Source organism: Lissotriton helveticus, chromosome 9 (genome assembly GCF_964261635.1).
Source record: "Lissotriton helveticus chromosome 9, aLisHel1.1, whole genome shotgun sequence".
NCBI lineage: Eukaryota > Metazoa > Chordata > Amphibia > Caudata > Salamandridae > Lissotriton > Lissotriton helveticus.
The window spans coordinates 420,725,746-420,748,813 of NC_136070.1; the positions used below are offsets into that span (position 1 = coordinate 420,725,746).

The 23,068-nt window shown below is 53.2% G+C and overlaps 1 protein-coding gene across 1 annotated transcript in view; it reads left to right on the forward strand.

Annotated features, from left to right (window-relative positions):
• Nucleotides 1-23,068, forward strand: part of DYNC1H1 (dynein cytoplasmic 1 heavy chain 1) — a 1,596,152-nt gene that overhangs the window by 1,308,149 nt on the left and 264,935 nt on the right. The window contains exon 73 of the mRNA XM_078660192.1: nt 12,206-12,417. Coding sequence (XP_078516318.1) covers nt 12,206-12,417 — 212 coding nt within the window. The remainder of the gene's footprint in view (nt 1-12,205; nt 12,418-23,068) is intronic.

Sequence of the window (23,068 nt, forward strand, 5' to 3'; positions counted from 1 at the left end):
GAGAAGTTGGCCTGATGTGCAGTGCTCACTATTCTAGTGATCACTATATATCAGTCCAAACAACCCTTATTGATGATTGGTTGTAAGTCAACCTTATAGACCAGCTATCCTAGTAGCATGGATACGAGCAGTCTAAGGCTAAGACTCTAGAGGGCGTGTTAAGCCAGCTGTTTTACCATCACATTACCCCTTGAACACCCAGTGAAAGGACACCACACAAGTGTTATGAAAATAAACAATGTATTTATTAGAATCACAACAACCCTGTACTCTTTATGAGGACAGGGTGCTAGGCACACAACAAAACTCTTACGAAAATACTTAAGTTAGCACAGTATATACAAATGCCCGAGGGGCACGAAAAACCATATACTCTAAAAGTGGAATGCGAATTACTAGCAGGTAAGTAACAGTACTAATAGGCTTTGGAATCGCTAGGACTGGACTAGGGAATCGTTAGATTACTTCTAGGAGACCTAGGGGACTCGGGTGCAGAGTGGGCACTCTCACGCGGGATGCGGGACAAAGTCTATGGGAGCTAGTAAAGGCAAAGTTAGTGTTCACGGGCGAACCCGACCTGGTAGGGAGAAAACGACAGTGGATCCAGACCCTTGGATAGTGAGGCTATGCTGGGACACCGAAGTGCCGAAGTTACCTAGCCCAGGGGCTGCAGCTGCATAGGTCTCAAAAGACGTCGGGAATCCTCGTTGCCGGACCAGGAGCCTGGAAGAAAGATGCTGGCAGGCGACCAGTGAAGATGGTTCGAGTTGATCCAAGCCTGGATCTTTAAGAAGGATGACACCTGAAAGCAGAGGGGACCAAGTTCGTGACTACTAGCCAGTAGTCAGTGGGCACCAGGAGGGCACCGGATGGTAGTCACCTCGACTAGGTGAGTGGGCGACGCTGGCTCTGCAGATCTCACGGACCAGGAGGCGTTGTCGGCGACCAGGATGGAGAGGCGAGCTGTCCCACGATGGATGAAGCTGTCGGCGTCGAAGTTACCCAGGATTGGGCAACAAGCCTTGGTTAATTCAAGCCCACGTGGTGGACTCAAAATGGCGTCTTGAGTGGACCAGGAGGGTCCGGGGTGCTCCTCTTCTGGAAGGGAGCAAGGGCCAGTCTGGAGCAACCAGACCAGCAGCAGAAATGTCGTCGGGCGTCGTTCAGGAGGCCACAAGCCAGCGGGCTAGTAGCCAAACAACGCGGTGAGCAGCAAAAAGCAGAAGGGCCCCACGCAGATCGTGGAGATGCTGGGAGGCTGCACTTCGGTGCTGGAGCTGCTCAGGGTCGGGGCTTCTCGGACCCCAAAGCACTCACCAGGAAATTACTCGGCGGGCTTGCTGTGCAGAAGTCGTGCAGTCTTGAAGATGGCCGGTCCCTCGAGGTCTCGTCGCACCCACGGTTCTCAGCTTGGCTATAGAGGTGGGTAGAGGTCAGAGGTGCCAGGGAAGCCGGTTCTCGTCGAGCTGGGCAGTCGGATTCCGGAGGAAGGACGTGCAGCAGACCGCAGTGTTCTTTAAGATGGTGCCTGCGGATGCAGGGTGACTACTCCTTAGTCACAAGGGAGAAATCTTAGGAAGAAGTCTTGAGTTCCTTTCGTAGAAAGTAGTTTCAGGATTCAAAGATGATCTGATTTGGAAGGGGGCCAGTCCCTACCTTTATCTGGGAAAAGGGGGCTGGCACGCGACTAAGTCCTGCCCTATGGGTGGGACCAGGAGGGGGGTGGTTACACCCACTTCCTTGGCGGGCTTTTCCCCAGCACAGGGTCTGGAGTGACCCTGGAACTGGTTTGAGCCAGCCTATGCACAGTGAGCACCGGGGTGCCACGTGCAGTCACCTTCCTCTGAAGCCCTGCCTACCTACAATACACAAAACCCTGTCTGGGACGGTGCTGGCACCGCCCCTGGCAGGAAACCCTTTGTCCTTATCTCCTGCTCTGGGAGGACTCCCAGCAGCAGGAGGGCAGACTTGTGTCTCGGTGGCAGCATCCATTTTGTGGATGCTAAGGCTCTGTCTGACTTTAAACCGGGTTATAGGTTACATGCATGTCGTGTCCCTCTAGAAGGGTGGAATGCTAACCCCGTCGCCAGAATTGGCGAGGGGTTAGTATTCCAATTCGTATGACACCTTACTCGACATGTTTTGATAAAGCGATACCAGAGTTGGCATTTAACCGCGAGGATTATAATGCACTTAAGAGTATATGGTATGCGATATCATGGAAACGGCTAAGGGATAGATCCCGAAAGTCGCAGACAGGCTCAGCTCATGCCAGAGCACCATCTCACACGATTCCAAGCACTCTGCCTTCAGGATTGTTAAGGCCTGCCATAGGAGTGACTGATAGGAGATCTGTGTGTCCATTTTAGGGTTAGATATAGGTATACTATATCTAAAGCAAAGGGTGAGTACACCACCTTGCCCCAGCTGTCGTGCAGCCAGTTGTGTCAGTTTAGTTAGTCAACCCAGGGGTGGCACAATACATGCTTCAGCCCCTGGGAGACTTCTGGGTGCACCTCAGCCCTGGGTACAGGGACTTGGAGAGGGCCCAGTGCCAATTCAGTACCTGAGTACAATTTGGATAGAGAGAACAGCTAGGCTGTGGGTCTGATTAGCAGACCCACAGCCAGGGAAAGTCGTAAACCTGTGCAGCAAAAAGCAAAAATCTGGGTGATCATAGGATTGCAGACCCTACTCTCCTACAGGCCAACTTCTCACAGGGAGCCCATGTCCTTCAGTACACAGTGCAGGGCCTATGGACAGCACAACAAAAGAAAATGCACATCAACTTGCTGGAAATGATGGCAATTTTTCTGGCAATGAAAGCGTTCAAAGTACATTAATGCAACAAAGCTGTTGATCTGAAAGAAACAGGTTAGTATTAGATTCCTTACCTTAGAATATCCCCAGGCGTCAGTCTGGATCCGGAAACTTTTGCGTAGCAGTACCCCTGCGCGTCGGTAGGCGTCGTCTGCAGGCGTCCCCTGCGGCTCGGCGTCGTGCGCCGTGATGACGTCACTGGAGTATATAGACGCCGCCTCCGCGCGCTGACGTCAGTTCTTCTTTTTTCCGCGCCAGTTAGCGCAGATCCGAAGAGCAGTACTCCGGTCTTTGACCAAGTTTTTGTTATATCTAACTCTTCTTCAGGTGCCGGTAGGATGCCCGGTTTTAAAAGTTGCGACGGGTGCGACCGCCTGATGTCGGTCACCGACCACCATCGACTCTGCCTCCGGTGTCTGGGCCCGGACCACGACGTGGAGTCCTGCGTCGACTGCCGGGCCTTGACGAGTAAGGCTAGGCGGGAGCGGTCCCGCAAGCTGCTCGAGCTCCGGGTGTCGGCCCCGCGTCGAGAGCGGTCCCGGTCCGGTCGGAGGTCGAGGGAGCGGTCGAGAGAACGATCGTGGAGCCGCCATGAGCGCTCCGGGAGTCGCCACCATTCCTCCGGTTCCTCAGGTAAGCGACACAAGAAGTCGGGGCGTCGTCATCGTACCCCGACTCCCCCCGACGCCCGTGTGATGCGGCCGGGGGTTCGGGTGGCCCCACCCCCGCGGCCCCGCGTGGGTCGCCGACGCCGTCTGCCCCATACCCGTCGGTCCCTGGGGAAGGCTCGTCGCGCGAGGAGATTGAGGAGTTCCTCATGGCTATGAGGGCGATGTCTCCTCCGGCGGGGCCTACGGCGCCTGCGGGCCCATCGGTCCCGTCTGGGGGCCCGAGCGGTTCGGGTGCACCTGCCCCGACGCCGCCGGGTGCTCCGGCCCCGACGCCGCCGGGTGCTCCGGCCCCGACGCCGCCGGCGGCTCCGGCCCCGGCGCCGCTGGGCCCTTCAGGGTCGTCGCCGGCTGGTCAACCGGCCTCTCCGGCGCCGATTCCATCGGGGCAACCCGTGGTGCCGCCTCCGCGCGGCTCCGCCATCGGTTCCGGCCGGCGTCGGGGCTCCGGCGCCACCCCCATTCCCTCTCTGACTCCTGACGCGGAGTCGGACCGGCATCGTCCGGCGCCGTTGGGGCCCCTTGGCTCAGAGGAGCCGGTCTATATCGTTGACTCGAACTATGGCGATGAGGACGATTATGGAGAGGGTTGGGAGGGGTCTGAGGACCCTTTGTCACAAGCATGCCAGTACGACGTGGACTGGGTAGGTGACTTAGGTGATGCCAGTGGTCTGGACGAGTCGCCTAACCCTGGGTTTGTCTCGCCTCCCACTGTGGCGTCGGAGGCTGGGGCTGATGAGGGCTGCCAAGGCCTTGAGCCTTGAGCTCCCCGTCGCTAAGGTGAAGCCTAACATCCTCACCGAGGTATTCAAACCACAGTCATGCCCACAGGAGCCTCTGCTGCCGTTTAATGACGCCCTGACGGATGTCCTTTTGGGCACCTGGTCCAGGCCCGCTTCCGGTTCACCTGTTGACCGAAACGTTGCCAGGCGTCACCGTCCGTGTTCGGACGACCCTGCCTTCCTCTCCACCCATCCCTCCCCGGAGAGTCTGGTGATCCAAGCCTCCACTTCCCAGTCCGCATTCCCGACGGCCCCGCCCGATCGGGAATCTAAGCGATATGACCAATTTGGCAAGAAGGTCTTTTCGTCTTTGAGTGCAGGACTGCGGTCTTGCAATACCGCATGCCTCTTAGGCCGCTACACCCACTCTCTGTGGGATACGGTCGCGGAGTCTCTGCCGCTATGCCCGCAGGAGGTGCGGGACAAGCTCAACCAGGCCTTGATTGAAGGCCGGGACGCGGCGAGGTATTCCATACGGTGTGGTCTTCACACGACCGACTCGCTGGGACGGGCTATGTCCACGACGGTGGCGATTCGTCGCCATGCTTGGCTGAGATCCGCCAACTTCTCGCCGGATGTCCAGAATGCCCTCATGGACATGCCTTTCAATGGCAGTCGCCTGTTCGGCGACAAAGCGGACAACGCGCTTGAGCGCTTCAAGGACTCCAGGGTCACGGCCAAGTCCTTGGGTCTTTCGACCCAGCGCCAGCAGACGTGTTTGTTTCGCTCCTTTCGTGGCCACGGAAGGGGCGGTCCCACACGTGCTGCCAGCCACGCACCGCAGAACGCTCCTCAGCGCGGTGGCGGCCGTGGATTCCGCCGGGGTGGCGGTAGGGGACAGCGGCGAGGTCAGTCCACACCTCCCCCCGCAGCAGCCTCCAAATCTTCGTAGTCCAAGCTTTCGGGCCCATGTGACGCCAGTGGGTGACAGGGTTCGCCATCACCACTCCCGCTGGCGCACGATCACGTCGGACAGGTGGGTGCTGCAGCTCGTCCGAAGGGGCTACTCCCTCCCCTTCGAGACCACTCCTCCAGCCATGCCACCGCAGAACCACCGTGTGTCGGGGGACCACTTGACACTTCTGCAGGAGGAAGTTACGGCCCTCTTGGCCAAGGGGGCCATCGAGCGCGTTCCTGGGCCAGAAGTAGGGTGTGGTTGCTACTCCCACTACTTTCTGGTACCCAAGAAGGACAAAGGGGGCCTACGTCCTATCTTGGACCTACGGAACGTCAACGGCTTCCTCCGGAAGGAGAAGTTCAAGATGTTGACTTTGGCTCAGGTCTTGGCTGCTCTAGACCCACAAGACTGGATGGTAGCGTTGGACTTGCAGGATGCGTATTTTCACATCCCCGTCCTGCCGGCCCACCGGCGTTACCTGCGGTTCACGGTAGGCCACGAGCACTTTCAGTTTATCGTGCTCCCATTCGGCCTTACCAGCGCCCCACGGGTGTTCACGAAAGTGATGGCGGTGGTCGCAGCTCATCTGCGCCGGTTAGGGGTTTCAGTCTTCCCCTACCTCGACGACTGGTTGTTGAAGGCGGGCTCGCCCCAAACAGTCGTCCACCACCTTCAGATGACGGCAGACCTCCTGCACGAGCTGGGGTTTTCCATCAATGTGCCGAAATCACACCTGTGTCCCTCTCAAAAGCTCCTTTTCATCGGAGCGGTTCTCGACTCGGCGCAGTTTCGGGTTTATCCTCCGGAACGGCGGGTCCGGGATATTCAGGCTCTGATTCCCATCTTTCAGCCGTTGTCCCGGGTTTCGGTCAGGTTGACGCCGCGGCTTCTGGGGCTGATGGCCTCCTGCATCCTTCTGGTGCTTCACGCCAGATGGCGGATGCGGGCTCTGCAGTGGGACCTGAAGTTTCAGTGGGCCCAGCATCAGGGCAACCTGTCCGACCATGTCCTGATCTCGGAGGGCACTGCGAGTCAGTTGCAGTGGGGGCTTGCGGACCGCGATTGGGTCAGGGGCAGATCCCTCTCCCTTCCCCAACCGGAGCACTTAGTTGTGACGTACGCGTCCCTCCATGGCTGGGGAGGCCACTTGGGAGAGGCGGAGATCAGAGGCATCTGGTCTCCGGCGGAGTCCCGGCTCCATATCAACATGTTGGAGCTGCGGGCGATTCGCCTAGCACTGAAGGCATTCCTCCCCTTTGTCAACGGGAGTGTAGTGCAGGTGTTCACGGACAACACCACCGCCATGTGGTACTGCAACAAACCGGGCGGTGTGGGGTCGTGGACCCTTTGCCAGGAGGCTCTGCGCCTCTGGCAATGGCTGGAACGTCAGGGCGTGACTCTGACGGTTCAACACCTGGCAGGTTCTCTGAACGCCAGGGCGGACGAACTCAGCCGTCGGTGCTCCGTGGATCACGAATGGCGTCTGAACTCGGACGTGGCGAGAGGCCTCTTTCAGCAATGGGGAGAGCCTTGGTTAGATCTATTCGCCACAGAAGAGAACGCGCAATGTCATCAGTTCTGCGCGTTGGAGTTTTCAAGACGGCACTCGCTCGGCGACGCCTTTCGGCGCGAGTGGAGTTGCGGTCTGTTGTACGCCTTTCCGCCTATACCACTTCTGCCCAGAGTGCTGAAGAAGATCAGGCGCGACCGGGCCCAAGTTATCCTTGTGGCTCCGGACTGGGCTCGAAGATACTGGTATCCCGAGCTACTCAGCATGTCAGTCGGTCCCTCGATCCGCCTGCCCCTTCAGGAGGACCTTATGTCGCAGCAGCAGGGGACAGTCCTCCACCCGAACCTATCCAGCCTCCACCTCCATGCGTGGAGATTGAGCGGCGACAGTTGAGGCCATTCGACTTGCCTCCTGAAGTCTGTGATGTGATTCTGGCAGCCAGGCGTCCCTCCACAAAGTCGGTATACGCCTGCCGGTGGAACAGATTTGTGGCATGGTGCACAGCAAAGGCTGTGGATCCCCTTTCTGCCCCTCTTTCCGAGGTTCTCCTCTTCCTTCTTTCTCTTGCCCAGCAGGGCTCTGCTCTGGGCACTATCAAGGGCTACCTTTCTGCCCTTTCTGCCTTCTTAAGGCTTCCTGATCAGCCTTCCTTATTCAAGTCCCCTATTGTACTGAGATTCTTGAAAGGCATCACGCACATGTATCCACCTGTTCCGTTCGTGATGCCTCAGTGGGACTTGAACCTGGTTCTGACATTCTTGATGTGTGCTCCCTTTGAGCCGCTTCATTCCTGTCCTCTCCGTCTTCTCACTTTAAAGACGGCCTTCCTGGTTGCCATCACCTCTGCCAGGAGAGTGAGTGAGCTCCAGGCTCATTCTGTTAAACCTCCTTTCTTGTCCGTTCATCCTGACGAGGTGGTTCTTAGAACTAGACCTTCTTTCCTGCCCAAAGTAGTTTCTGCTTTTCACATCGGGCAGTCCATCACCTTACCCTCCTTCTTTCCGCCTCCGCATCCTTCAAAATATGAAGAGCGGCTCCATCGTCTGGACCCAAAACGTGCGCTTTCATTTTATATGGATCGCACACGCCAGTTCCGGGTGGATGACCAACTGTTTGTTGGCTACGTGGGTGAGAAGAAGGGAAGGGCGGTACAGAAACGAACCATCTCTCGATGGGTCGTCCTGTGCATCAAAGCATGCTACTCTTTGGCTCGGAAGGAGCCTCCTGTTGGGCTGAGGGCCCATTCCACTCGGGCCACGGCGGCTACTACTGCCCTGAGCCGGGGAGTCCCTTTGCAGGACATTTGCCAGGCGGCTACGTGGGCCTCGCTGCACACATTTGCGAGGCATTACTGCCTGGACAGTCAAGTCCGGAGGGACGGCTTCTTTGGCCGTTCGGTCCTCCAGGATTTTCTGGTGTAGGATTGTATTGGTTCGCAGACCCACCACCGGGGTTGGTATTGCTGGGGTATCTATTCTAAGGTAAGGAATCTAATACTAACCTGTTTCTTTCAGATGAACAAGTTACTTACCTTCGGTAATGATATATCTGTAAGAAACAGTAGTTAGTATTAGATTCCTTACCGCCCCACCCATCCTCCCCGTTCTGCGAACTGATACCTAGGGTTAAGGACATCCCTTTCAGGGCCCTAGTTTCATATGGCACCAGTGTTAGTTCTCACATGGCTCTGCGTGTTCTGGCGCGGAAAAGCTGTGTGCAAAGAACTGACGTCAGCGCGCGGAGGCGGCGTCTATATACTCCAGCGACGTCATCACGGCGCACGACGCCGACGACGCGGAGCCGCAGGGGACGCCTGCAGACGACACCTACCGACGCGCAGGGGTACTGCTATGCAAAAGTTTCCGGATCCAGACTGACACCTGGGGATATTCTAAGGTAAGGAATCTAATACTAACTACTGTTTCTTACAGATATATCGTTACCGAAGGTAAGTAACTTGTTCATCCGGACGGACAACATGACAGCAAAGTACTACATACAGAAACAGGGAGGAAGACACTCCCCACAGCTATCACATCTAGCACAAAGCATGTGGAAGTGGGCCATCCAAAGAAACATTTTTCTCATGGCGGAACACCTCCCAGGCAAAGACAACCAAGTAGCGGATCTGCTCAGCAGACACAGCCAACAGCTGCACGAGTGGGAGATTCATCCCACGGTGCTCCAACCATACTTCCAACAGTGGGGACAACCAGAGATAGACCTGTTCGCCACAAAGGAAAACGCAAAATGCCGGTACTTTGCCGCCAGGTTTCCAAATCCGCAGTCCACTGCGATATGGATGAACTGATCAGGCAGATTTTCATACGCTTTTCCCCAGCACCGTTAATACCGCTAGTGGCACGCAAACTACGCCAGCATTCACTGACACTAATCCTGGTTGCTCCGACATGGGCGAGGCAACCATGGTACACAACGTTCCTAGAACTTTCTGTGGTACCTCATCAAAGACTGCGGCTAACACCCACTCTACTCACTCAGAGCCATGGAGACATACAGCACCCAGATCCGCAACAGCTGAACCTTGCAATCTGGCTCCTGAAGTCTTAGAGTTTGGGTACCTAAACTTACCTCCTGACTGTATGAACATTATCAAGGAGGCAAGAAAACCTACAACCAGAGCTTGTTATACCGCAAAGTGGAAGCGTTTTGTCATTTACTGCAATAACAATGACGTAAACCCACTAGATGCTTCAACGCAAAATATCATTTGCTATCTTTTGCACCTACATCGTTGCAATTTAGCTTATTCATCTATAAGAATACACTTCGCTGCCATTGCAGCTTATCTTCAAAACAGGCAGCATCTTTCGCTATTCAGAGTACCTGCGATTAAGGCATTCATGGAGGGACTCAAAAGAATAATCCCCCCAAAACATCCACCTTCACCTGTCTGGAACCTTAACATCGTTTTAACCAGACTAATGGGACCACCATTTGACCCATTGCATTCCTGTGAATTACAATTTTTAACATGGAAAGTGGCATTTCTAGTGGCAATCACTTCACTTAGAAGAGTTAGTGAGCTACAAGCCCTAACTATTCAGGAACCATTCATCCAAATACACGCAAATAGGGTAGTTCTTAGAACCAACCCGAAGTTCATGCCCAAGGTGGTATCCTATTTTCATATCAATCAAACAATAGAACTGCCAGTGTTCTTTCCAAATCCACAGTCAGTACCTGAAAGGGCTCTACACACACTAGATGTCAAAAGAGCACTTCTATACTACATTGATAGAAGTAAGGATTTTCGAAAAACTAAACAGTTGTTTGTTGCCTTCTCACCACAACACAAAGGCAACCCCATTTCAAAATCTGGATTGGCCAGATGGATAGTTAAGTGCATCCAAATATGTTATCTAAAAGCAAAACGCACTTTAACAGTTCCCCCAAGAGCGCATTCTACACGCAAACTTGGGGCATCCATGGCTTTCCTAGGAAATATTCCTCTAGAGGAAATATGTAGAGCAGCCACATGGTCTACCATACATACATTCACAAAACACTATTGTGTAGATGTACATTCCAAACAGCAAGCAGCTGTAGGACAGGCTGTTCTAAAAACTCTTTTTCAGACTGCTGCAGGTGGCACACGTAGCCACCGCTAAGTGAGAGACTGCTATACATTCTATGCACAGATATGAATTCAGCAGCCCACATGCCTCGAACGGAATATGCTACTTACCAGTATGCATCTGTTCTTGGCATGTAGGGCTGCTGACATTCATATCGCCCACCCTCCTCCCCGGTGCCTGTCGCAGCTGTAGTATTCATTATTAATTTCTTACTTTCTTGCATGGACATCCTTTACTGTACCATACTCCATCTCTGCCTCAATGGCGAAAAACAATCTGAGGATGGAGAGGATGCCCATGCGCACTGTAGTCCGAGGGAGGAGCCACCTATCTCGTGATACTTCGAAGACTCTTCCAGGACAACAACGTGCAATCATCCGGACCCAACACTAGGCGGCCATCTATGCACAGATATGAATGTCAGCAGCCCTACATGCCAAGAACAGATGCATACTGGTAAGTAGCATATTCCTTTGTTTGTACTGTCTTTGGGCCACCAAGCCTTTGGTACGGGAACAATTGATCGCAGTTTGTTGGCTGTTTGGGCCTTCCTTTTTTTGCCTAAATAGCCCTCTTCGTTGAAGTCACCAGTTGTGCAGAGTTTGTCTAGGTTTCTCTCAGTCACTTATAAAGCCACACTAGGAACTTAATTTAATCTTGGCCTTCTTAAAGTGTAGTAACTTCGTAGCTCTGGACAGCTGTACTCTTTTGACCCTGAAAACTGCATCTCACTGCAACTACTTGTCACTTGTGAGACCTTGTCAGTTCAGCCTCCGTGTATTAACTTTTTTCCTGACGAGCTGGTGCTTAGGACTCATGCATCATTTCAGCCAAAAGTGGTGTTTCCTTTCTCTGTACTTCACTTTCTCAGTATTCTTTTCTCCATCACACTCATCCAAAGAGGAGGAAAGGGTGCAATGGTCTAACTAACTTCGTGCTCTTAATTTCTATAGAACAGAGAGATCCATCGCTGAAGATCAATGGTTTGTTGCAATCCCGGGTGCAAAAAAGGGAGAATGCAGTCCAGAAGCAAACCTTTACCCAATGGATTATCCTCCGCACCAACCTGTGCTAGGCCTTGGCCAAAAATTATCCTTGCCAGGGCCTTCTGTCTCATTTCACCAAAGCAATGGCTGCTACTACGACTTTAGTTAGTGGTGGTGCGGTTTTTGACAGCTATCGTCCATACTTTCACCAGACACTACTGCATTGAATGCCAACTCTCCAATGATGGACATTTTGTCTGTTCAGTCCTGCAGGACTTCCTAGTATAAATGCACTTTTCTGAAAGGGCATTGCTTCAGTAGTCCTTCTCAAGGTGAGAAATCTGCATCCATCACAATAGCAAGTTGCTTACATTGGGAAACACTCTTTCTAATAGATACTTACCTAACCACAGATTACTCACTGGCTGCCTAACCCCCCCCCCCCCCTTTCAGTGGAGTGCACTTTTGAGAATTAATAAGTGATTCATACACCGCCAGTTCATTTTAATTTTTGAATCACACACTGCATCCGACAGCACAGAAGGATATGGTATATAAACTGGCTTTGTGGGCTGGGGTGGTGCTTCTATGTGGCTCCTTGTTGTCCAGTCTAGAGGCAGTTTCAAATTGCAGTGGATAGATGATGGCACTACATGCTGGTGCTCTGGAGCTATGGCAGAGCATTTTCAGGTCCAGTCTGGCACATGAGGAGATTCACAAGGTAAGGAATGTATGCTTCGCTAGAGTATCCACCAGAGTTTTACTGTGGGTAAGTAAACTTATTCATTTTTTTTTGTTGGCTCCTTAGTTGTATAATAGTTTCCACAACCTGGAGCCCAAGAGATTTGAAGCCTGAAAGTAATGGTAGAAATGTAAAAACGAAATTCTTCCTACACAACCATAATGATTTGTTTCATCATGTTTCTTTATTTTGTTGCGCAGGAATTGACATGATTAGTAAAATGCTGAAAATGCAGATGCTCGAGGATGAAGACGACTTGGCCTATGCAGAAACAGAGAAGAAGCAAAGAACTGATTCCACCTCAGACGGTCGTCCTGTTTGGATGAGAACTCTACACACTACTGCCTGCAACTGGCTCCAAGTCATCCCACAGGCACTGAACCATCTTAAACGAACAGTGGACAACATTAAGGTAAACTGTTTACAAAACATGCCCAGACAACAATTATGGCAATACATTTTTTTAAGCTTGAGATGTATCTGCAAATGTTTTCCTTTGGAGAATGATCTGCAGATTTCCTACTCTAAGGAATGACACATGGCATTTACAGCTGTTGGAAAAGTGACGGCATCAAAATATAATAGATCATTGGCAAAGATTTTTACTTTCATAGCTTTTGCTGCAAATTAGCAGTAGTGGGGAGAATGGTGGGCACCCGGGCCGGGTGATGGCAGCTGGCAATTGTCTTGTTCACAGGAGCCCCTGTGTTAGGTTTGGACCAGGTTCCTAGAAGAACATTAGTCAGTGCTTCGTTAAAGGGCATTAGGGGTTCAGGGAGAATGGTGACCAAGACAAGAGCTAAGAATAGTATGGCTTCTGAGGGTGCTCCCTCTTTATGGTCTTTTGATAGACCATTTTAGACTTCTCTGCCTCAGGGTCTGGCATGCCACTGCACAGGACAGAATAGTTGCACTGTTTCACTGATTACGGTATTCCTCTGTGAGTATGAAACCCACATTATCACCTATATTAAGGTAATGTTTGTTCCTGGGCTTCAGGATGTCCAACATATACTTCATTTTTATGTCTCGCCTAGGGACGTAGCGCATGCGTTGCTCGCCTTGGCGAGACCTATAGTTGTCGGTTTCTCTGCCGAAGGGGAACAGGAGATGTGCACGCATACGGGCAGGAGATGTGCACTCCGTAAACATGCACATCTCCTGTCTTCGCGGGAACACAGCACGCGCATGCGCTTTCACTTTCCCTTCCTCCCCCGTCCGGATGTCTGGGCCGGAGAACTGTGGTCTGTCTCTGAGCGCTCAGCATAAGCCTGCGGTGCGGAGCTGACATCTGCGCTGCGGACTGCCCCCTTTGACATAAAAATAATATCTGAAAGACACGTTTGTGATAGATTCCTACCTTAGAATATCCCCAGGCGTCGGACTGGATCCGAAAGGTTTTGCTAGCAGTACCACTGCGTATCAGTAGGTGGCGTTGTGCGGCTCCGCGTCCGCCGCTGGCGTCGTATGCACCAAGATGACGTCACGGAGACAACTTAGGCGCCACCCATGCACGCTGACGTCAGTTCTTTCTTTTTCCGCGCCTGTAAGCGCAGATCCGGTTAGAGCAGGTACCCTAGTCACTTTTTGACTATTTTGTTTGGGACTTATGTCTCTTGTTGGTCTTCTCTGGTGCGTAGGGATGCCCAGTTTTAAATCCTGTGGGGCCTGCCGTTGCAATATGTCGTTGGCGGACCCCCAAGACGTCTGTCTCTACTGCCTGGAGCGCGACCACGACTCCCGGTCCGGTCAGGCCATGGCCCGAAGGCCTTGAGGGAGCGGCGCCGGAAGTTGCTTGAAGTTGGGCACTCGTCCCAGCGCCGCTCGCGGTCCAGGGGCTGCGCTCGTGAATGCTCGCAGGGCCACCATCACCGCTCCTCGGGCTCCAAGTCTTCACCCTCGGATTCGGGTAACAGACAACACAAAAAGAAGTCGAAGAAGCGTTGTCGCTCTCTAATGTACCCCTCCCCCGTCGGTCCTCGGATGCGGACGAGGGGACAGGGGTTCCGCCCCGTGTCTCCTTCGAAGCCTGTGCGTCCCGCGGCCTACCTGCCTTACCCGGATCCATTGGCGACACCCGCACAGCAGCAAGAGTTTCTTGCTGCCATGGACCGCCTGTTTAGGCCTCGGGCTCCCAACGGTGCGCCTTTGGGCCCCGTGTCAGGATCCTGCTGGGCCATCGACACCTCCGGCGGCTCCGGCCCCAGCGCCGCAGAATCCTGCGCCGGCACCAAGAGGTCCTACGCTCCAGGCCCCAGCGCCGACCTCAGCTTCGCCTGTGGCGCTGCAGTGAATGCCGTTGGTTCCCCCTCTGCCCTGGTTCCTGGACGGGTTTGTCCCCGCCTGTGTTTCGAATTGGGATATAGCACCGGTTTGGCCCCGGCCGGCGCCGTTTCCGATGCAGTGTGTTTCTCCCCCGGTCCCTGGCAAGCCACCGGGGTCTGCACCGCACACGGCGGCTGAGGATGACTGGAAGGAGTCCGAGGACCCTCTTGTTCGTCAGTGCGACTCCAAGCAGGATTGGGCGGACGACTTGGAGAAGGCCGGCATTCTCGACGTCTCATCTGACCCAGGGTTTGCCTCTCCCCCGTCCACCATGGAGGAAGGTGCCTCGTATACGGTGGTGCTCCATCGGGGAGCTGAGGTCCTTAAACTTGATCTCCCTACGGTGGCCCTGAAAACTAATCTCCTCACTGAGGTGCTCCAGTCGGTGTCCACTTGATCTGAGCCGCTGCTTCCATTCAATGACGCCCTCACTGATGTCTTGTTGGGCAATTGGTCGCGGCCGGCCACAGGGGCGCCGGTGGACAAGAACGTCGCCAGGCGTCATCGCCCGGCGCCGTGTGATCCTGCCTTTTTGACTACTCACCCTACACCCGAGATCCTGGTCATTCAAGCTTCGACGTCTCAGAGTGCCTTTCCCACTGTGCTGCCGGATAAGGACTCTTAGAAGCTGAAGCAGTTCAGCAAGCGGTTGTTCTCGTCGCCCAGCCTGGGGCAGAGTTTGGTGAACATTGCATGTCTATTGTGCCGCTATTCCCACGCGGTGTGGGATACCGTTGGTGAGGTGTTGCCCCAGTGTCCTGAAGAGGTCCAGGCTGTGCTGTCCCAGGCTGTGGCCGAGGGTAAGGATGCGTGTGAGAAGTTGGCCTGGTATATGATGTTCACTATTCTAGTGAACACCTTGCACCAGTCCAAACAACCTTTACGGTGATGGTTGTAAGCCAACCTTATAGACCAGCTATCCTAGTGGTAGCGTGGACAGAACAGTCTTAGGCTAAAAGACTCTTGAGGGTGTGTAAAGCCAGCTGTTTTACCATATGTAACCCCTTGAATATCAAATGAAAGGACACCACACAGGATATATATATGAAATATATATGTATTTATTTACTAACACACTCCTCTGAACTCTTTATGAGATCCGAGGCAAAAGCACATAACAAGTTACTCTTAGAAATACTTTAAATAGCACAAGTTACATTTAGGCCCTAGAGGCGCGTAAAACCATATACTAAGTAAGTGGTATAAGAACCACAACTCGGGAAAAGGAAAGGCCTAGGGCCTAGATAATCGCTGGGGCTACACTATCTGAACCTTAGGTTAGGAGTAGGAGGCCCACAGGCGGCGCGTGCAGTGTCAGTACACTCTCGCAAGAGTCAATAGAAAGTCAATGGGAACCTAGAAGGTAAGTAAATGAAGATTCAGGACACTTCCGGTCTAGCTACAAGGAAACAACTGAAAACCTAGGCACTTGGATAGTCAATACCCTTAGGAGCACCGAAGTACTCGCGTTACCTCACCCACAGGCAGCTGGTGCATAGGTGTGAAGATGTGTCGGGTTTCGCCGTTGAAGTCTATGGAGCCTGTGACCAGGAGAAAGATGTCCGGGTGGATCGAAGATGAAGAAGACCTGAAAGCTGAGGGGACAGTGTCTGGGTCACTAGCCAGTGACCGGGTGGAACCAGGAAGGAACCAGACGTCGTCGAGGAGCAATCAGGTGCTGTCGTTAAGCTTGTCGTTGCAGCCACGCGGACCAGGAGGCGTCTGGAACGACCAGGTGCTGGAGAGGAGCTGTCCCACGAAGGTTCTCGCAGATGTAGGGGTCGACTTCCGGATTGGAGCCAACAAGCCTAAGCAAAGGCAACCCACGCAGGATACACAAAATGATCTGGTGCAGACCAGGAGGGTCTGAGTTGCCTCACCTTTGCAGGGAGGCAAGGGCCAGTCTGGAGCAACCAGACCAGCGAGGTGATTCAAAAGGATTGTCGTCACAGAGGCTACTAGCCAACGGGCCAGCAACCGGACAACGCGCTGAGCAGAACACAAGCAGAAGGGCCCCACGCAGTACTCGTGGAGTGTGGAGGGCTGATCTTCGGTGCAGGTGGAGCTCGGATTCGGGGCTTCTCAATCCCCAGTGCACAGCTTCGAGGATACCTCAGGAGCTGCACAGTTAGCAAATCGTGGACTTTTCAAGATGGCCGGTCCCACGTGTCTCGTCGCCTCCTCGGATCTCAGCTATGCTGCAGTCGTGAAGAGAGGGTCAGAGAGGTCTGGAAGTCTGGGTCTTGTCAGGCTCTGTGCTCGGGTCCCGGCGGGAACGCTGACAAAGCAAGCCGTTGATTTGCTGGATGGTGCCTGGTTGCCCAGGGTGATCACTCCTTGGCCACAAGGGAGATTCTTCGGTCTTCAGCTTCAGCAGAATGTCGAAGGTCCAGAGTTTCGTTCAAGTTTCAGTTTAGGATCAAATCTAAAGTCTAGGGACACAGCTCCTACCTTTATACAGCTAAAAGGGGCTGGATTCGTTCCTAGGTCCCACCTATGGGTGGGACCAGGAAGGGGGGTGTTACACCCCCTTTCCTTTGTTCAGTTTCGCGCCAGAGCTTGAGCTGGAGTGCCCCCGCAACCGGTTTGAACTGGGGTTTGCATGAAGCACCTAGTGTGCCTCAGGCAGTGTCTCATTCTATTCATCCCTCCCTGTCCCAATACACAAAGTCCTGTCTGGGGTGGTGCTCGCACCTCTCCAGGGAGGAAACCTATTGTCCAAACCTCCGTGACTGGAAGGACTCCCAGCAGCAGGAGGTCAGACTTGTGTCTGTGGCAGCAGCGTCCATTTTGTGACGCTGGGGCTCTGGTTAACTTTAACCGGGATAGTCAGAACTAACATGTCTTCAACCTCTAGAAGGGTGGAATGCTACCCCCGTTGCCAGAATTGTCGAGGGGGGTAGTATTCCAAAGCGTATGACACCTTACACGACATGTTTAGATAAAGCCAAACCAAAGTTAGCATTCAACCTCGAGGATTATAATGCACTTAAGAGTATATGGTATGGCGATATCAAAGAACAGCTATAAGGACATGGTTCCGAAATCTGCAGACAGGCTCAGCTCATGCTAGAGCACCATCTCACACATAACCAAGCACTCTGCCTCCAGGATTGTTAACGATACAAAAGGGGATGATGGACGGAGCGTTTGAGCAAATCAAACACTCACCCCCAGTCAACTGATCTGGGTTTAATCCATCACCATTCTTTAGCTCACTCGGCCACCCCAGTTCAGACATGGCAATATGCAAATCAGTCTGACCCTGTGCCTCATGGGAACAGTCCAGCCCGAACTGCCAAACCATGTCTTCCCTGGACCGGAAACAAGCATCTGTAGAATCTAACTGGGGGGCACTACCAACCAGAATATAAGATCCCTAAGTATTGCCCGGCGGTGTCGCCTCTTGAACCCACAAAGAAGTTGAACTATTGAAGAGGCAGGCGCTGGAGACTGGAAGGCAGGAAACAAGGTTTTTATTCTCTCCGGAGGAGAACACAACGAAACAGACAGAAGGTATCGTTCTGAGGTGCTCTAACTGCATCCCCGAGGCCTGGCCTCTTATACACACGTTTATCTGTTTATTGCATGTAACACATTCTCGTCGATACTTTGATGTACGGAAAGACATCCTCAGAATCCCCCCTTTCCCAGCCCGTTCCCACGCAAGGTTACAGTGGAAGTCCCCGCCCCGTTCACAACAGGTGGTGATCATCGCGCAGCTGGATATTCCGCTGATTCACGGAGTGTGTGGGGTTCGATCGGATCTCGTGGGATGGGGGGGGGCTTTGATCATCTCGGGGGGTCCTTTGAGGAGGGAAGCTTTCTATTGTACGGGGAGGGGCAAGGGATTGGTATCGGCAGAGCTGGGTGTCGGCCTGGGAACGGGGAAGACAAACGGGCACACGGGGAAAAGGGGTTTGCGTCAAAGGTCCGGAGATCATGAGAGGGGAGCAGGGAGGTGTCGCGCTGGGAACAGGATGAGGGCCTGGGGCAGAGCAGCGCCGAAGAGGGGTTTATGACTCAAGGCAGGTGCAAGCAGGGGGTTGCCAGCGAAGCTAGGAGGGAGAGAGAGGCGCGCTGGCTCTCGGCGGGAGCAGGGAAGCCATGGTGCCCAAAATGGCGGCTTGTTTTACGCGCACAAAAGGTTTAAGGAGAGCAAGAGGGCGCCGATAATGTTGACGGTTTCAGCCCAACTTTCAACAGTCCTCCCTTTTCAACATATCTAGCCACCTTGCTTTACTCAATGTCAATTTTCATCAAATTCCTAACTTCGGTATCATACAATGCTCTCATATGTTCGCTTCCAATGTCCACAGTTTTGGGAAAAATACAACTCGCACATAAAGAACACATAGGTGGCAAACATTGAATTCCTAAGCATAGGCCACATATTACAACTACGGGAATCAGGATAATGGTGAGCAGTCTCCAGCCCCAGCTTTTGACGGTGTCCCAGAACCAACCACCAAGCGACCATCCTTCTTGCTCTTGGTGAACTTCCAAAGAGAGTCTGTGAAGATGTTCGATGGCTTTGTACACTGAGGGTGAGTTGTCTGGTATGTATGTACAACAGCTGGCCCCAATAATGCGGCATGCTCCTCCACGGTCCGCCAGAACCACATCTAGAACGAGGCGGTTCTGAAGAGCCACCAAACGGACCGCTTGGAGCTCGGCAGTGTTGTTGGCAAAGATGCCCGCTGTGATGTTCATGGTTGTCTCGACTGCCTGAGTCAAATGTCGGATGGCACGGCTGTTTGCCATCGGGCCCCAGAGGGGGACGAGTCCTTTCATAGCATCGAGGAACTGTGCCCCTGTTGAGTCGGCTTGCTCAACGTCTTTGGCTCGTTTTTGTCTGTGGTGATTCGCTGGGGCCACATAAGTTGGAGGAAGGACGAAGGAGATGTAGCAAGTGCCCCCCCAGCCTTTGGGGAGCCAGGTGTAGGCCTTCGTGCCGCAGATGAAATACATGTTTGGAGATGACACAAAGGAAGGTGGATCCGGGGAATCCAGAGTGCTGGTAAAGCGGCAAGCGCTGCGACCCACCAGCTGTGTCCCAAGTCCTTCTACACACATGTGGCCTGTGACGTTGATGACCGTCAGGGCCACAGTCAGAGTGGCAGCCGTTCGTTTCCGCAGATAGGAGAAGGTGGGTCTGGTTGGATTGTTGAACACCTGCATTTCGATTCGTTCTTTGGCCGGGATGTCCATTTGGATCGAGTCGCTGGGGGTCAGCGGGCAGAAGTGTGTCTTTGTCTTGTTTCGCCCGGCCCCATGAGGAGAATGTGCTGCAGTTCTGCTGGAGGTGGCATTGCCCGTATAGCTCTCTTGCAGGAGGATCAGCCAGGCAAGGCAGGAGCCGTGGACAGAGAAGGGTGAAGGGATGAATGGTATTGAATGTCCAGTGGCATGGGGTAGCAACCCACAGATCCAGCAGTTGGTGGCAAGATTGTGCTGGTGAAGTAGCTGCACGAAAGAGTTGTTCCAAAACTCCTTTCGCCTCTCTCTTAGTTGAGGAGAGAGCGAAATTAGATGATGTTCCTTCATGGTGGTAGGCTGAACAGTGGTTAGGAATGTTTCGTGAGCAGGTGCGTGTTCTTCCATAATCCAGAGCGTAGTCATGAGGAGAAAACAGAGGAGGATTACGATGAAGAGTGCAATTGTCTTTGAGCTATGGAGTCTGTCTATTCTCGGATTTCGGTAGTGGGTATTTCCTGCTGTCTCCGTCGGCTTCTTATTTGGCGCTTCCATCATCTTCTTATCTGGCGCTTCCATCATCTTCGTCTTCAAGGTGCTCGGTAGTGGGCAGGACCACAGACTTAGTTTTAGCTTCTCTCCAGGTAACCCTTGGTAGCTGTGGGTCACCGTTCTGAGATCCTTTAACCTAGTCCGTGGCCTACTTAGCCGAAGCTCCCTCCTTTCGACGCAGGAAATACCCTTCTCGAGATGGCACAGTGGGGTCAGGATGTTTTGAAAGTTCAAGTGTCTCTGTGTCAGGATAGCAGTTCAACGATGGTCGGTCCTGGTTCAGGAGCTCTTCTTGGGTGTTGACGGTGTCTGTCGTGGCCAGGGCTGGAGAGACCTTTTTGCAGTGATGAGCGTGCAGCCAGTGTTTCTTCCCCTCCACTCGAAGTGCGGTCCGAGTGGTGATCAGCACTTGCCAGGGGCCCGTCCACCGGGGTTCCAAACTCTTTGATCGCTGAAAATTTCGGATCAGCACGAAGTCCCCCGGCTGGATGGCGTGACCCGGACCCCTGGAAGCATCGGGGATGGCCTGCTGCACCTGCTGATGAAGGACAGACAAAGTTTCAGTCAATTTGTACAAATAATCAGACATTAGGACATCCGGAACGTCATGAATGGAAGTTGGTTTCGGGGGAGACCAGACGCTCATGGGTCGACCGAAGACAACTTCATAAGGGGTTAGGTGATGTCGGGTGGGGGTAGAGCGCATCGATAGCAATGCCAATGGGAGGGCATCTGGCCATTTCAGGCCCGTCGTAGCCACTATTTTGGCCAGTTTAAGCTTTAGTGTGGCATTGTGTCGTTCGACAAGCCCAGCAGATTGAGGGTGGAAGACTGCGTGGAATTTCTGTTTAATACCCAGCCCATTTAGGATGAGCTGGATAACTTGGGCTACAAAGCGGGGGCCATTATCACTCCATAAAACACGACAGAGGCCATAACGGGGGAAAAATTCCTTTAACAGAACCTTTGCAGTGGCCATAGCGGTGTTGTCACGGGTTGGATATGCTTCCACCCACTTGCTAAATGCGCACACCACGACGAGTACATATTTCAGGCCCTGGCATCTGTCTAGCTGGATGTAGTCCATCTGCAGGACTTCAAATGGGTGGTTCGGGACCCCAAATCCCCCCCGGGGTACTACAGTTCCTTTCTCGGGGTTGTGTTGCAGGCATATTAAGCATTGTTGGACCAGGCGTTTGGCGGAATCTGGGATCTTGTCATTGTGCCAAACCCTGGAGACAAGTTCGATCATGGGGGCTGATCCTATGTGGGCAGGGGAGTGTGCCATGGTTAATATGGGAATCAAGTACGAATCAGGTAGCAACCATTTGTTCGTGTCTTTTGTCCGCCAGCAGCCTTCATCGTCTTTCAATCCCACCCGTGTCCATTCAGTCAATTCGTGTTGTGTGCTAGTCGTTTGTATGTCTCTAATTGTGTCCTTGGCGTCAGTCCAGTTTTCTGCTTGTGACCTGGTCACGTACATATGTGTTGTCGTTCTATTTTCAGCTGTCGTTCGGGCGGTGATGTCGGCTAGTGCATTTCCCTGTCCGATAATGTCTGTCACTTTCTTGTGTGCCTGGCATTTGATAACGGCAAGTTTGTTGGGGAAGAGGACAGCTTCGATTAAGGCGGAGACTAAATCCCCGTGCAAAATGGGTGTGCCGTGTGAGGTCAAGTATCCTCTCTCCCTCCAGAGGAGCCCAAAATGATGAACCACCCCGAAGGCATACTGGCTGTCGGTGTAAATGTTCGCTGTGGTTCCTGTTGCCAGGATGCAGGCTCGCGTCAAAGCAATCAGTTCCGCTGCCTGGGCAGATCGCTGGGTGATGCGGGCTGTTTCTACTACAGTTTGTGCCGTGGTGACTGCATAGGCAGCGGAAGTGGTTCCATCGGGGAGTTTGATGCAAGAACCGTCCACCCACAACTCCCCGTCGGGGTCAGGGAAAGCTGTGTCTCTGAGATCGACCCTACTCCTGGTCTGTTCGTCCGTAAGAGTCACGCAGTCATGTACGGGGTGCACATTGGGATCGTTCTCTGGCAAGGGTAACAGAGTTGCAGGGTTCAGTGTGGTGCATCTTTTCAGGGTGATATGGGGGGCAAGCAAGGTCAGTTCATATCCAGTCAGTCGTGCACTCGTCAGATGTTGCGTCTTGGTTTGGTTCAGGAGGGTGTCGACTGCATGGGGTACCAGTACCGTGAGGGAATTCGAGAGTACAATCCCCTCACTCTGTCGGATAGAGACTGCAGCAGCAGCTACAGCTCGAAGGCAGGCAGGCAAGGCTCTGGCGACAGGGTCAAGAGTGGCAGAGAAGTAAGCGCACGGTCGTTGCTTAGGGCCGATGGCCTGGGTCAGGACAGATAAAGCGCACCCCTCCCTTTCGTGAGTGTAAAGGGAGAAGGGCTTTCTGTAATCAGGGGTACCCAGGACAGGGGCTGAGCAAAGGGCGTCTCGTAGTTCTGTGAAGGAAGTTTGACACTCAGGAGTCCAAGGGAGTGGGAAAGGGACGTCTTTGTTTAGCAGAGAAAGCAGTGGTTTTACAACGAGGCTGAAGTTTGGCAACCATTGTCGGCAGAAGGAGGTGAGGCCTAATAGGGAGCGAACCTGCTTCTGGGTTTTAGGGACAGGGGTATCTAGAATGGTTTGGATTCGATCAGGGGTGAGTTTTCTTCCATCTTTGGACAGAAGGTGGCCCAGGTAAGTGACCTGGGGTAGGCAGAATTGCAACTTCTTCTTGGAGACCTTGTGGCCATTTTCCGCAAGGAAGTGCAAGAGTTGAATGGTGGCGGTAACCGCTAGAGGGGTGGTGTCGGCTGCCAAAAGGATGTCATCGACATATTGTACCAACACCACCCCGTCGGGTAACTGGACTTGGTCTAGTTGTCTTTTGAGGGCCTGGCTGTAGATGCTAGGGCTTTCCGTGTAGCCTTGAGGCGCTCGGCAAAACCTATATGAGCGGGCTTTTAGGGTAACGCCGAAGAGATATCGGCTG